Raw genomic sequence first — 16,797 nt, 5'->3', positions numbered from 1 at the left:
AAGCGTAAATTAGCAATGAAATATATAACTGGAGGCCCTCTTTACCACAACTTATTGCACACCCTCAAAGGGAGCCCTAAACATTAATAAACATGGAATATCATGAACAATAACCTCAACTTTTGGCACTGTAAAAAAAACTTGTTTAGCAACAAGCCACACTAGTTGAAAGTTTTGAAATACATTACATCTTCAATAGAAAAATAATGACATTCACATGAACCCCGACATTTAGATAGGCAGAGTCTGGCCTCAAATAAACTTTCATGTGATTTGCTATAATTAGAAAGGGGAGTATACCTTCACGTGTTAGATCCTTGAATTATGATCTCATGTTATCATTTTTTTTTTGTTGAATTTGGTGCTTATATTCTCTACATAAATTTCTATATTTTATTTCAACCATAATACTTAAACATGAACATTGGATGTGAAAATGATCTGTAATTGCATTTATATATGGAAACCAACATATTACAACAATTATACAATTCTTGATGCTATCTACACAATACATCAGCACATATAAATCAAGCAAAAATAAGAAGCAAATAATGATAATACAATTTTTAGTAGCATCAAATGTCATAACAATTTAAAACCATGATATATAGCATTGCTATCTTTCTTATTTCGCTCCTAAAATAATCTCTTTGAAGAGTTAGGATCTTTGGAAGATGAACCAATTCCAGCCATACTTCCACTCCTCGTCATGCTCGATGAACTGCAGAACATGGTGCAACAGTATGAGAATTGGCGAGAAAAACATAAAGAAAGGAGAAAAACATAAACTAAGGAGAAAAACTAGATGACGATGTTTGTTATGAGGAAAATGAATGGCGATAAATAGTTCTACCAACCAAACAATGAATGATATTATATGGTACCTGGCAGGTCTCTGGATAGAACTTTTATTCATTGCTGCAATGTTTTTTACCTCGCGGCTGCAAGAAGTTCAGAACAACAAATCAACAAAAATTAACTAAACATTAGGTTGAGTTTGAGTATACAATTTCAAGATGCATGAACAAACAAATTTCTAGTATGTTTCATAGTAAAGTGATCTCTGAAATATTTGGAAGCATCAAATTATATAATCATAAAAGAGAAATGTTTACCACTTAAGAAATTCTATCTTTGACTTCTTCATTATGTTGCTCTTCACATTTGACACGTTGTATCCAGGTCCATTATCTACAAAAGATCCTCAAAGATGAAAAACAACTAACAAATAAAAGCTACAATTAGAGTGAATTAGAGTGAAGTAGAGGTAAACAAACATACAGAAATAAATAAATAAATTACCTCCCCAAAATCTTTTTTTACTTGAAGGTGGAACTTTGGTGCATATCTTTACTTGCCTGGTCTGTTTTCCTGCATAGTCCGAATAATTCGTAACTATTTTAAACTAAGGAGATGACAATCATATATCTACACAAGAGTTGCTATATTGATTTACGATGTAAAATTTCAGGCTCGTCATTTTTCGTATAATGCATATAAATTAGAAGGAAAAAGGAAGTAGCAGAAAGGTAGGGAAAAAGTCATTACTTGCATCTTCACTCTTGTAGCGTTGCCTGATTCGATCAAGTGCTTCATTCTCAGCCTCAGCCATTTCCTTTACTTTAGCCTGTGTATAGATTTAGAACCGGGTTAGAGGAAAAAACAGCGCAAAATCAATAGACCTTGATATTTCTATTTCTTATAAAAAATATAATCGAGTATGAACAATAAAAAACAAAACAAGTAAAAAGCAACTACCTCGTACAACTGCAACCATCTGAATGACACTCTTTTCTGCGCCATCCTCTTAATTACTTCTTGTGTGCAATTCAAACCAAACTGCTTCTCGAAGAACTTTTTCCACAACTTATCAGTTACAGGGCTCAGATCCCCCTGCCAAATCAAATCCAACAAATCATAGAACTACTTTAGTCTTGTTCAAACTTTACTCGCATTTAAAAAAAACAACAAAAACCCATCTTACTTCGCTGGCCTTCTCGATATGCATCAACTGATCAAGCGTGCAATGCGGCAAAATTTGCTCAAGCAGATGATGATCAACAGGACCAACATTTCCAAGGTACCTTACATTATCTATAGCTTTCTGAACACAAAGATCAACCAATGATGGAGCCGATGATTGCTTCTTCTTCACAAACACTGGATCCCGTCTCATCATTTTCACACTGATGACAACAATTCATAAAATAAGTAACTAACTAACTAACAAAACTAACCAAAACCAATACATATATTAATCTTCCAATTTTCTATTTCTCACTAAGCTAAGCTTGAAAAAATTAAGACTATCATTAATAAACTATGAAACACGGGTAAACATGACACCAACACTGCCACGTCCACATGAATAATAATTTTAAAATTATAAATAAATTAAGTGGTGGTTTCAGACACGACGCTTACACAGACATATCTTTTTTCAGAGGAGTCGGTGCTTAAGTGAATATTTAATAATTTTAATAATTCATAACATTAATTAATAACATAAGATCAATAGTTTCTTTGATTACAAAAATCTATGCAATTTATCAGAAAATATAGCAGAAACATAACGATTTCTCAGCAATCCCCAATTAAAACTAAAATCTATCAAATGGATCCTCTTCAAACACAAAAAATCGAAATTTCATTTATAAAATTGAAATTAAGAGAACAAAAGATCAAGGATCATTCAAAATGATGAAAACAGGAGCTGAATTGAATTGGACACAGTAACGAGGGATTTCGGAAGTGCTTACGGATTCCGTCAAAGGAAATTGGATCGGAAACAAGGGAGGGAGACGGTGGTGAATCGGAGAGGAGATAGATAATAGGGACTGTGTTTCTATGGTTGCTAGAGAAGAACGATTACGCGCGTGAGATCACGCGCTCTGTTCTTTTTGGAGAAGACAATGCTAACGTGCGCGTTGAGGTGTTCGTGACATGTAACAAAGGGCTTGGAACCGATGTACGAATAAATAAACACGCTGGCAAATTTTTAATTTAACTTGGTTTTTTTATTGCTAGGCTAAATAAAAGGGTATAAATGATATGTCAAAAAAAAGAAGGTAAATGAAGATGATAGTATAATCAATGTTACAAGTTGTTAAGGGGAGGGATTGATTCAGTTTTTTGGATTAATATTTTAGAAAGATATTTTGTTATCATTTTTTATTTTGGATACTTGATCAAGACTTTTTTTATAAAAGAAATTAACATTATTTATTATACAAGAAAATAATTTTATTTTGAATATTAAATTTAGAGATTTTAAAAGTTTTTTTTTTGTCTAAGATGGATGCAGGTTTCTAGGGTGAGACACCAATTAAGTTCTTCGTTATGTATCATTTAATTTAACCATTAAATTAAAATAAGTCTGGATGATCTACTTAATCATTATCACACTAGATTCAAATATTCTTTAGTCTCCACTATTTGTCTGCACAACAATCGTGAATGTTTCAATATAAAAGTCATCAACTAAAAATTAAAGATTCACGCACAACAAATATTTGGTTTAATTAAACAAATCTAACCCATTCAAAATAAAAGAATTAAATAGTCATAAAAAATATTGACATTATCTTAAACCTTTGCCTGAATTTGATCGTCAAATTACAATTAAGATGAAATCCTTAATGGTGATGTCAGACTTCAAACTTCTACATCTTCATCCTTTTCCTCTCCCTCATGGCTAGAATAAATGAAATTTTCACACTTTTCTACACTTCTTGCCAGGGTTGCTGCGGCTGAAATTTTTCTAAATCTTTTTATGCTAAGATCGACAAAAGTTATTATCTAAGTGTTGAGGAGTCAGGGAAGCGCCGAAATTGACAATGGACCAAACGTCCATGGTTCCAAGAGACCTTGACGTCACATATTCACTCAAAACCTTAAGGCAATGGGGTGTGGGTCACCTCTCTTATAAACCCAACATTTTCTCCATTCCTAGTCGATGTGGGATTTTAACACTTTCGCACTTAAAATCCAACAATATCCCCCACAAGTGTGAATTACCCACATCACTAGCTGTTCTGGTATGGGGCGAGCAGGCCCAATTCAGGACACAAACCCAATTGGGCGCATGTCCCTTGAGGACCGTTGGAGCATCAACTCCACGTGCTCCATAAAGAGCATGTGGTCAACCCGCTAGCGGGAAACTCAGACATTTATAACACCCCATATTTTCCATTATTTAATTTAATTGGAATTTAAATTATTAATTGGATTATTTGGAATTTTTGGTGGTTTGTTGAAAAATTATGAAAAAATAGTAATTGGACTTGGTGTGATGGTTAGTAAAGGGGAGGTGCTAACTAGTGTGAGTCTTACTAACTATTATTTTATTTTTCATAAAATAAGGAATTTGGGAAAAGAAAAGAAAATAGAAAAGCAAAAAGAGGAGAAAGGAGAAGACTGAAGAGTACGTGAAATCAAAGGAAGAGGAAGCTCTCAAGATTTTTTTGGAAGGTAAGGGGTGACTAATTCTCTTGTAATATCTATTATCGGTTTGTGAATGATAGAACTGATTAGATGTGTTGTTTATCTAAATTGGAATGTATGATGGGTTTTGGGATTTAGGAACCTATAGGGTGAATTGGGTGATTTTGATGAAATTGCATGAATTGAGTTATACTTGATATTAGATGACCCCAAAACATGTTAGAAATGTGTTAGAGTATTGGAATTGGTATTGTTTTGATGTTGCAAACGTTTTGGTACGTTTTGGGTTGAATTGGAGGAAGTGAAATGCTGTCAAAAAGGAGATTTTTCTGCTACAGGTACGTGGTAACCGGTTACCTCAGGATCGTAACCGATTACCTGGTGTTCATAAGCGAAGGAAATGTTATTCGTTGTGAAGTAAGCGGTTACTTCATTGTGGTAACCGGTTACCTCTGTTGTGTTTTTGAAAAATACTCCCTCTGTCCCAAATTATAAGAGAATTTTACTTTTTAGATTCATTGAATAATTAATGTATCTGGACTATATATAGACTAGATACATTAATTATTCAATGAATCTAAAAAGTAAATTTCTCTTATAATTTGGGACGGAGGGAGTAAGTTGTAGTAACCGATTACTTCATTTGTGGTAACCGGTTACCGCTGTTACGATTTGGAAAATTGTTACTCCTTCAGGTAGTAACCGGTTACTTCATTGTGGTAACCGGTTACCGTTGTCGTGTTTTTGAAAATATTTTGTTTTATCCATATTTTCCAAACCGTAAGGCCGTTTTGAGCGTTAGAAAGATAATTGGATATTCTATTTTGTAAATTGATTTTAACAGACAGTGGTCGGTTTTATTTTGAAAATCCCGATTTAATTCTTTGTGGTGTGTTTGTACATCGTGTGCATAACTTGATGAATGTGACGATGTATTGGTGTTGGAGCAACATGATTGTAATGTTGATTTTGTGTGTGTAACATCCCGATTTTAATTAATATTTTTATTAATTATATTAGTAATTATATTATTTGGTGTTTTTAATAATTATTTATTTATTTAGTTATTATGTGAAATAATAATTATTTAAGTATTTAATTATGTGTGTGTTTGTGTTGTTTGACTTAATTGAGTTATTAGAGAGACATAACTAAATGGGCATAAATGATAGAAACATAATGGATGGATTGGTGGGTTAAGCCCAATTAACATAAGTGAGATAATAAGTGAGATAATAAGAGAAAGTTAGGGTTTTAGAGGTTACTATTTTTCATTTGGGGGAAAACATAGAAAGAAGAGAAAAGAGGCAAAAGAGAGAGAACAATGGTGGAAGAGAAAAGCTAGAGGAAACCCCATTTTTCGCAGCTATGTTTCAGCAAAGAGTCACCTTAGCAAAACATATGTATCTCTCAATCCAACCGTTGGATCATCCCGTGGTTTTGACACAACGTTCCTGACTCATAGAGGTAAGTTCTGACCGGAGCGATTTTGATTTTGAGGGTTTTAAGTTTGTCTGATAAGCCGATTTCCGAACTGGTTTTTAGGTGTGTCTCCAAATTATGTTTGAAGGATTTATTTTGGAGAAAAGCTTAGAGTTATGGTGAAAGAGTCCATATTTTCCAAGGTAAGGGCGGGGTTCTTTATGCTAAAGGGTTGTATGATAGTATGTTATGGTGGGTTTGATTCTATACTTTGATATCCATGTTCTTCTATGTTGCAATTTTGGGTATTTGATGATTTGTTGGAATGTGATGATATAAATGTTATAAGTTGTGTGCAATTGATAATCTATGTGTATTAGAATGTTGTGTTTGTTGTGGGTAAACTATTGATAGTGAAATAATTAGTTTTGTTGTAAAATTGGAAAATAATGGAATAGAAATATAATAGTTGAATTGGAATTAATATAGTTTGATTATTAATTGGATAATTAAATTATTAGTTGAATTAATTCCAATAAATCTATGTGACTGGAATATACTTGGACTTTGACCAATTATTCGGTTTATCGATAAATTATGGTATTTTGAGAAATTGACCGTAATTGTGTTTTGGTTGAATATTCAAGTTGAGAATAATATATTGTTATGCCAATGATGTTGTTTTGATAATTAACATTATTTCTACTTGATTTAGTTGATGATTAAAAGTCGATTTGATTTACTTAACATATTGGCATATTGAGATTATTTTTAGAATTGACCAAAAATTGTGATTTCGGTTTGGATGCCTTTGTTGCGAATAATGTTGTGATTGCCAATATGATTATTATTATTATGCATTGTTATGTGATTAACCTTATGGTATGAATCCTAGCTATTTGTCGTTAGTTTAGTAGATTATGATGATAATTTTGATGACTGTGTTAATATGTGAAATTGAGTAATTGTGCCGATGTGCCGAAACATGATGATAATTGTAATGATCTTGATGATATGTGAATTGTATATTTGTGACGATTTTGTGAATACGTGATGTTGTATATATTTGTGAGAATGATTTTGTGATTAAGTGAAGATGAAATATTATGGTGACGTGAATTACCTCGTATAAATGGTAATTGATTTTGATATAGGCTTATGCTTCGTGACGATATGTGATTGTGATGAGTATGTTGTGTTGTCTTGTTTGTCGAGTCACATTTCATATGCATACTCTGTGACGGTCTGGATTGGCAAACTAGTGACGAAGGCTTATGCCTTGTGCCTCTGAATTGGGCAATTGGTGACGGGGGCTGAAGCTCCGATTGGTACCACATGCATATGCGTAGTTTGAGTTTCATTTGAGTTTGTATACCGAGTTGCATTCGATTCATTGTTATGATGTGTGGATGCATAGTTTGTGAAGTTGAATTCATTTGATATTGTTGATGTGTTGTAGATATGATGTACGTGAATGAAACATATATGATGAGAATGTGAATATATATGTATTAATGATATATGTGTATAAGTTGGAATATCTGAACCATGTTGTTGTCGTGATGCAAATTGCTTATATTGAGAAGTGGTGAATTTTGTATGATTTTATCTTGCTATATCTATTATCATACTTTCCTTTATACTATTTGATATCTCACCCCTTCTGCTGATGTTTCCCCTACCATGGGAAATAGACAGGTACTCAAGTATAGCTGTGGAAGTTTGTTGCTTCATCGAGTCCTGTTGGTGTGTCGCTCTGATACGTAGCACTCGGGGGGTTGTTTATATTGTTGTTTCTATGTTGTTAATGTTTTAGTTTTTGTTATTATAACCGTTGAATCCAATTTGAATAATATGAAGTACTTGTTATACTTCCAAGTTGTTTGAGTTGAATAAAGATGATAGTTGACTGTTATTCAAATGCTATGTATCATTGTTGAATGAAATACAAGTTGAAGTTTTAAGTTGATATGTGATACTCCAATTTGTTGTTTGAAATTTTAAATACTCTGATATTTCTCGCATTATATTTTCGGGTAGAATTGGGGTGTTACAGTGTGTGGTGTGGATTATGTATAATGTAATTGTTGAATTGTGTTGAAGCAGGAAATACATTATACTCGATGTTGATTTCGGTGAGTTATGTTGTGATGAATATGTACATCTTCATTTTGGTGATGATGATTAGTATGCTAGTTGTTGTGTATGCATTCATAATCATATGTATGGTTGTATCTCGGTGTTGTTTGGATCAGTGAAGCTAATTTCCATTGTGTGGAATTAGTGATTTAGCGGTGGCCGTATCTCGGTGGTGTTTGGATCGGTGAGATGGGTTATTCCCATGATTGGTACTGTAACACTAGTTTTATTATTATTTATTTTAATTGTGTTTTGTGAATTAATTGTTAATTATGTGATTAATTGGATATGTGTGTTATTTAGCTAATTAAGTGAAATAAGAGAATGCTAGTGTTTATTTGATGTTGGGCCTAATTAGATAAAATATAAGATTGGGTGGGTTAAGCCCATTTAAAATAATTGAGTTAGTAAGGGTTTTAGGGGTTTTAGGTTTCATAACATATAAGAGGGAAAAGAATAATAGAAGAGAAAGAAAAGAAGGGAAGAATAACTTGAGAGACCCATTGAAGGCTAGAGTTACCTTCAATCCAACCAAGGTAAGGGTGTGATTCTTTCATGATAAAGGGTTGTATGATGATAGCTTATGGTGGGGTTGGGTTTTATGCTTTGAAATCTATATTCTTAATGAAGTTGCAATCCTATTGAATGTTTGAAATTGATTAATGAGTTGCTGATTTTGTGAGTAGATTGTTAGGGATTTATGTGAATGGTTGATGTTGTGATTAGTATATGAGTTCATCTTTTTCAAATGTGTGATTTGAAATGTTAGGATTTATGTTAGATTTTCATGAAATTGAACTCTAATCATGTTTTGATATGAATTGATGAAGATAAATGATATATACATAACATGTATGCATTTAATTGTTGATTGGAAGTGATTTTGAGGTGTTAGATAGCATTTTCGCAGACCTGTGTTTGCTGCTAATTTTTTTGCATAATCGCTAGTTCACTAACAACCGTGATCCGCTAAGCGAGAAAATCGTGACCCCGCTAAGCGAGACCGGTCTGCTAAGCGAACTTGCGAAGTTGGTTCGCCTCTGACTTGTGATTTCTTCTAAGCGCGCCGGGAGGCCGCTAAGCGGACCTTGCTGTTAACAATTTTTCTTAACTTCTAATTGTTGTATCTTTTGATCCGTAACTCTTTTTTATGCACCGCTTGAACCTCTATAATACTGAAAACATTCTCTATCTATGAATGTGGTTTGTGGTGAATAATCGTTGAGAACTCTTATTTGCGCTATGTTTTCCGTTGTTGTGCTATGTTGTAAAGTTGAATACATGTGTATGTTACATGTTGCAAAGATGTGATTGTGAAGTGAAGTATTACTATAATAGTAATGTTGTTATGATTGCCATTGAACCTTGGCATTGAGTCGATGTTGTTGAGACGATGTTGTTGTATGTTATGAACGTCGTGTTTTTATGGATGTGCATCATTGAGTCGCATCCATTGCGTAAGTGATCTTTAGCCTGAAAATGGCAACGACTATTAGCTTGAAAGATGGCAACGACTATTAGCCTTAATGATGGAAATGGCTATTAGCCTGATTGATGCACCGTGTGTTGAGTTCTTATTTGTATTATAGATTTTAGATGATATTCAGTAATCAATATCTATCCGATACATTAGCCTCACGACATGTTTTTCGAGCAAGACACAATATTGCTCGAAATTTCAAAAATAACATGATGATGGAAAAATCTAGGTTGCCTAATCCAACTACCTGTAGACGTTACAAGGCAAGACTGTTTCACCATGAATCACGCAACACGTCTATGACACAGCTAACGAGCTACATCATAGAATGCAGGAAAATCCACGACTACACTAGACTGTAGTTCAAAAATTACAAAAATTGCTCCATCAGTATAATCCTTTTGTAATTAGGTTCAGGCAACTGTCATTACTTCCAAATATCAGTGATTGTAGCCTCATACTTAAAGAGCGTCCAAGTAATCACCCTTAATATCATCTTTCATCCGTGGAACAAGTCGCGACAATTATTATTGGTGGTTATACTGAATCTATGGAATATGGAAGGGATATTTATGTCATTCGTCATGATGGAAATCTAAAGAAAGTTCAGGAAACAAAGGGATATTATGATCCCTCGCAGTATCTTATATTGTTTCCATTTGGGACGCATGGTTGGGATGTTAACACAACAAATTGTAATGGACAAAAAGTGTCATGTCGAGCATATTACAGCTACATGCTCCAGGTACATATAAGTTATTTTTTGGTACATATTGCAAAAACATAAATATAGTTTGAATAACATTAGATTTAACACCGCCAAGTTTTTTAATCAATCGTAGATTCGTCCAAGTGATCAATCAATGTTGTTAAATGCGGGTTGACTATTACAACAATATGTCGTAGACAATTATATCAAAATTGAATTAGGGAGGTTAAGGTGGATTTGAGAACACCAGGAAAATATACATGCTGAAGTTTACCAAGGTTTGCAAGATGTTTCACATGTTGGTGAAACTAATGCAGGTACGCATTAATGTTTATTTATAGATTAATAATTCGTTGTTAATTTTATCACAACCATCATATATACTAAATCTAATGCATTACGTTAATCATCATAGAAAATATTGGAAAAATAACAATATTACCATCATCATTTATTGGCGGTCGTCGAGACATGACACAACGTTACGAAGATGGCATGGCTATTGTTCTTAATGGCGGTAAACCAGATGTATTTATGACCATGACGTGTAATCCTTCTTGGTGTGAGATAACATCAGAACTTCTACCTTTTCAAACACCATAAGATCGTCCAGATTTGCTAACAAGAATATTTCGTTCTAAATTCGAGCAATTGAAGGATGATGTCATTAATAGAGGAGTCTAAGGAAAGGTTAAAAGTTACATGTATGTCACTGAATTTCAAAAACGAGGATTGCCGCATGTGCATATGTTGTTGGTCTTAGAAAGTAACGACAAGTTGCGTGAACCGAAATATTACGATAGTGTGGTTAGGGCTGAAATACCTAAATTAGAATGTGAGCCACAGTTTCATGAAGCAGTTGTGAAACATATGATCCACGGACCTTGTGGCGTACTAAATCGAAGATCTCCATGTATGAAAGATGGCCTATGTAAAAAAAAAGTATCCTAAACAATTTTGCGATGAAACATGTCAAGGCACTGACTCATCTGCCAAATCCACTTGCAAAAGTACATAGCATAAGTTCTTTGAATTACATGTCTTTTTTTTGAATCAATTAGAACTTAGCCATGTGTGAGGTAGCTTTCCATTGTATACTAAATTGCGGGATACCGAACATTATTTTGACACACTCTTATTATGTTTAATCATGCATTAAGCCTTGTTGTGAACAATTGTGAAAGTGATAGAGGCATTGATTGTTTTGAGAGAAACCACTTGGCCAAAATGTTAAATCAATCAACCTTGTGAGGAAAAATCTCTAGTTCCCCCTTTGAGCTTGTTGGGATTCATTTAAATTCATCATTGCATAAACCTTTGAATGGATGAATCCTATTCTTTTGTATGAGTGAACCTTCAACCAATTTGGTTGCAATTAATTTTCCTTAGGGAGCATTCTTGTTTATCAAGGTTGGTGTGAAAAGAGCTAAGTTTGGGAGAAACACAAGTGTTGCGAGAAAAATAAATAAAGAAATAAGTGGTCCATAAAAGAAATAAGCATTCCTTGTGAAAAAGAACAATTGAGTGTTTTTGAACCAAAGTGGAGTCAAAGAAAAAAAAAAGAAGTAACACTTGTCACGAGTAATAAGAAAAGGCTCCCGGTCGTGTGTTGTGAAAAAGTAAAGAAAATTGGATTACGAGGAGGTGTTATCAAGTGAATTGAGAAGAAAAGGCTCCCTTAGGGTTTTGTTCGATTTTCCGAAATATTATCCCTTTTTTTTGTAACCCAAGCCACGCTATAACCTTTGAAAGACCTCTTGATTCTCATCTTGTTCACATAATTGGTGTTGTTTTGATGAATGCATAATTGGACTTGTTGTTGATTTAATTGTTCGGATGAGTGAAAGAAACCTTCATATCTTCATTGTTCACAAATTGTGTTTAGGTGATTCAAACTTGACATGTACTTGTTGGAACTTTTTGATGTGTGTTTTTGTGCACAACCATTTTGCCATTGTTGTTTTGTCTAGCTTGAGGTAAATGTATCGCAAAGAAGCCATGTACTTTTGAACCATCCAATTGTTTGAAAATTTGGTGAAATATTCTCTTGCTATACTTGGTTTCCTTGATGAAAACTTTTGTTTAGGGACAAACAAAATGGCAAGTTGGGGAGAGTTGTTAGGGACCAAATAGTAGTAAAATTCACATCTTTTACTGGTCCCTTTTAACTAAATTATATTCAAATCATATGGTTTTAATCACACAATAGGTAAATATGTAATTAGTTGTGTTTTAATTCTATTTGAGTAGGTATTTCAATCTGTTTGCTAGTTTTGTAGAGTTTTTGCTTCAAGAAGTTGGAGATTTGAATCATAAAGAATGAGCCGAGCAAGAGAACCAAGAAATCAAGCCAAGAAGTGGAAATCCACTCTGTTCGCGCCGCGTCCCCATGTTGGCGCCGCGAACTGGAGAAAATCCTGCCAGCGTGTTTTAGTTCCAATTCTGACTTTTGAGTGGCATGTGCACAAGGTGGCGTGAAAGACAGCAAAAAAGCACTTTTTGGAATTATTGGTTTCTATTGGTCACTTAAGGAGGCCAGAGGAATAACAATCATTTCTTTTTGTCTTATTGGAAGGAAAAACTTTGTGTAATTTGAGATATATCTCCATAACTTAGGTTTTTAATTTATTATTGATTTTGAAAAAGACAGAATAGATAGAAAATAAGGAAAAAAGCCAAAAACGAATTTCATCATTCTTGTGAGCTTGCAACCATTGTGATGAGGAACTAAACCCTTTTTCTTTGTCAAGATTAGAGGTAGCTATTCCTCATAACTCTATGTATCTCTCTTAAACATTCATGTATGTGAATCTCTCATTGATTGAATATAGTATGAGTCTCTTGTTTTGAAATCTTATCTTTGATTTATATTATTGTTGAAAATATAATATAAATGTTGTTTTAGAGATTTATTCAAACAATGCATGAATTGTAGAAATAGATCTATGGATTGTTTATCACTTGTATTGCTAGATAATGATGGTTAGATGCATGTTTAGGTGAAGAAATTGCCTAAAGTTTTATTTAACAATTATTACAATATTACTTAGACATAAGTATTATTGAGGCAATACTAGATTGTATTCATGAAATTAGAATTCATATACAAGGTTTGAGGGAATGCATGAGTTTGGAATAGTGAACACTAATCTTGGCAAAGCACTTTTTATTTGAGAAAATCATATTTTACTATCTTAGTTTGTTTCTAAAATTCGAGATAGATTCCAAACACAAATCAAACCAATTTTTATTTATCAACTTAAAATGATTGTAACTATAGAACGGCGGTAGTATCACCCAATCTCTGTGGATACGATACAAAAAATATTTGCCGAAAGTATACTTTTCAACAAATTGGCGTCGTTGCCGGGGATTGGCGTTTGATATTGCAAGCATTGCAATAGTTCATTGTTTTAAGTTTGTTACTTTATTCTTAACTCTTTTGCGCTTCACTTCGTTTACTAGTTTTGTAGATTTTTGTGTATGCGAGAAAAAGCTACCGAAGAGCAATTTCATTTTGACCCCGAAATTGAAAGAACACTCCGAAGGCTCAATAGCAAGACACGAAGAAGAAAGAAGTTAGCCCAAGAGAAGCGACAAAGGGAAGAGGCATCTACTTCCTCTAACAATCTAATTGGAGAAGTAGTTGTAGACACTTTCGAAGGAGACATGACGGGTGTTGTTCCAACCGAAATGTCCGCCAATAGTCCAAGACGCACCGCACAATTCGCACGCAATGCTCAAGGTGGAGCAAATACGGAGATGAAGACCGGAATCCTTCAACTTGTTTATGCAAGTCCATTCACCGGAATGGATCATGAGGATCCTTTCGCACATCTCACCAAATTTTATGAGATTGCGGGTTCAACGGGAGTTGATGCGGCGAATGAAGAATCATTGTTCAAGAGGCTATTTCCACATTCATTAGTGGGGAAATCCAAGGAATGGTATCTTGACCAACCACCAAACGTGATGACGGATTGGAATCTATTGGAAGAGAAATTTTTAGAGAGATGTTTTCCTCAATCCCGATTCATGGAAGCCAAAACGGCCATTGCGGTTTTCACTCAAGGAGGCAACGCATCCTTAAATGAGGCTTGGGAAAGATTCAAATCCATGTTTTGAAAATGCAAGGGTCATGGTTTTGATGATCTCACACAAATTCACATCTTCCGCAATGGGCTTCAACCGGTGCACAAGACACTTTTGGATGCTACAGCGGGTGGATCTTTAATGTCAAAAAGCGCGGAGGATGCAACAATGATAATTGATCGTATGGCACTTAATGATCTCCAAACTCAACATGATAGGAGTCCATCACAAAGGAAGCCGGGTGTTCTTGAATTAAACACCAATGATGCTATCCTCGCTCAAAACAAGATTCTTTCTCAACAAGTTGAGTTACTCACCAAGCAAATGTCAAAGCTCCCACAACAAATGAAGGAAATTCATGGAATGCAAATGACTTCTCAAGTAGCAAGTTGTGAACTTTGCAAAGGTGACCACCCTACCGGCTTTTGTCCACCACCCGAAGGAGAGGAAGTTAATTATGTGAACAACCAACATCAAGGCTATCAAAGGCAACCTCCGTACCAACATCAAGGTTATCAAAGGAACAACCAAGGATTTCAACCCTCAAGATTCAACAACCAACACAATCAACATCAAAGTCCTTATCAAAGTCCAAATCCACAAGGTCAAGGTCAACAACCTCAAGGCGGAAGCTCAAAATTGGAAGACACTCTCAACCAATTCATGCAAGTTTCTATGGAGAATCAAAAGACTAATGTAGCTGCCATAAAGAATTTAGAAAATCAAGTGGGGCAGCTTGCAAAACAATTGGCCGAACAACAAACGGGACCTTCTTTTTCCGCAAACACTCAACCTAACCCAAAGGAGTATTGCAAGGCAATCCTTACAAGGAGTGGCAAGGAGGTGAGTAATGGGGAGAGGAAGTAAATAGTAGTGGAGGATGATGGATTTGTTGTTGTTGAAGATGAGAAGGAGGAGATAGTGGTGGAAAAAGAAAAAGAAAAAGAAGGGGAGGAAGTAGCCGAAAAAGAGAAAAATATGAAGAAGAATACAAGAGAAGGAAAAGGAGTGAGTACAAATCCTGTTCAAAACTTACCCTACCCACATGCACCATCAAGGAAGGAGAATGCAAGACATTATGCTAGGTTCATGGATATATTTAAGCAACTTCAAATAAATATTCCATTCGCCGAAGCATTAGAACACATGCCAAAATATGCAAAAATTTTGAAGGACATCCTCACCAAAAAGAAACGATATCCGAACAACGAAACCATTATGCTTGATGCTCAATGTAGTAATATCATTCAAAGAACTCTTCCAAGAAAAGAAACCGATCCGGGACGAGTCATCTTACCGGTCACCATTGGAGGTACTTACATTGGCAATGGTCTAATTGATTTGGGTTCTAGCATTATTCTCATTCCTTTGTCTATCATAAAGAGATTGGGGAATATTGAAATGAAGTCTACCCGAATGACATTACAACTAGCCGATAAGTTCACAACCTCACCCTATGGAGTTGCTCAAGACATATTGGTGAAAGTTGACAAATTTTTGTTTCCGGTAGATTTTGTGGTGGTGGATATGGAAGAAGATAGAGATGTTCCGTTGATTCTTGGAAGGCCATTTATGAAAACAGCCCGGATGATGATAGACATTGATGACAGACTCATGAAAGTGCGGGTGCAGGATGAGGAAGCCACTTTTAATCTCTTCGAAGCAATGAAGCATCCCAAAGAAAAGCACGATGTTTTCCGTATGGATGTCATTGAAGAGGAAGTCATGGGAGTTTCCAATCATGTTCATATTTCTAGTCCATTAGAGAAATGTCTCATAGGTGATTACAACAATTCTTTCAAAGATGAAGAGGAGGAAATAGAGGCTATTTTGGAAAGATTGGAGTCTTGTGGAGAAATTGATAAAAAGGAGGAAAAGATAGATGAATTAGATGCGGAAAAGAAAGTGGAAGAAACCAAAGTTGAATTAAAGTTGCTGCCCACCCATTTGAAGTATGTGTTCCTTGGCAAAAATTTCACCAAACCGGTGATAATTAGTAGTGCTCTATCACCAAAAGAGGAAAATAGATTAATTGATGTGTTGAAGAGGAACGAGGGAGCTTTAGGTTGGGTGCTGTCCGATTTGAAGGGAATTAGCCCAGTTTATTGTATGCACAACATCATGATGGAAGACGATTTCAAGCCCGTAGCATAACCACAAAGGCGTTTGAATCCGTCTATGAAGGAAGTCGTTAGGAAAGAGGTGATTAAACTATTGGAAGCTGGGATGATTTACCCCATTTTTGATAGCGCATGGGTGAGTCCGGTTCAAGTGGTACCAAAGAAAGGTGGGATGACGGTTATCCGAAATGATAAGAACGAGTTGATTCCTACAAGAACGGTGACCGGGTGGAGAATGTGTATTGACTATAGGCGGTTGAACCAAGCCACAAGAAAGGATCATTTTCCACTACCATTTATGGATCAAATGCTAGAGAGATTGGCCGGTAAAAACTTTTATTGCTTCTTAGATGGTTATTCAGGATATAACCAAATCACGGTAAACCCGG

General features: G+C 34.9%; 2 protein-coding genes across 2 annotated transcripts; one reads left to right on the top strand and one right to left on the bottom strand.

Annotated features, from left to right (window-relative positions):
* Window positions 1-424: 424 nt before the first annotated feature.
* LOC131619614 (uncharacterized) lies at window positions 425-2,976 on the bottom strand. Its single transcript, XM_058890696.1, has 8 exons — window positions 2,763-2,976; window positions 1,988-2,189; window positions 1,762-1,896; window positions 1,552-1,630; window positions 1,306-1,374; window positions 1,119-1,194; window positions 888-944; window positions 425-724 (listed from the first exon to the last, which is right to left on the bottom strand). The coding sequence occupies exons 2-8, from the start codon at window positions 2,180-2,182 to the stop codon at window positions 640-642; spliced, it is 696 nt and encodes a 231-aa protein (XP_058746679.1). The 5' UTR covers window positions 2,183-2,189; window positions 2,763-2,976; the 3' UTR covers window positions 425-639.
* A 12,290-nt stretch (window positions 2,977-15,266) lies between these two features.
* Window positions 15,267-16,442, top strand: LOC131658236 (uncharacterized). The gene has a single exon (XM_058927552.1). The coding sequence runs from the start codon at window positions 15,267-15,269 to the stop codon at window positions 16,440-16,442; it is 1,176 nt and encodes a 391-aa protein (XP_058783535.1).
* Window positions 16,443-16,797: the final 355 nt, after the last annotated feature.

Source organism: Vicia villosa, linkage group LG1 (assembly GCF_029867415.1).
Source record: "Vicia villosa cultivar HV-30 ecotype Madison, WI linkage group LG1, Vvil1.0, whole genome shotgun sequence".
NCBI lineage: Eukaryota > Viridiplantae > Streptophyta > Magnoliopsida > Fabales > Fabaceae > Vicia > Vicia villosa.
Note: the sequence above shows the minus strand (reverse complement) of the source record. Positions and strands in the feature narration are given on the sequence as shown.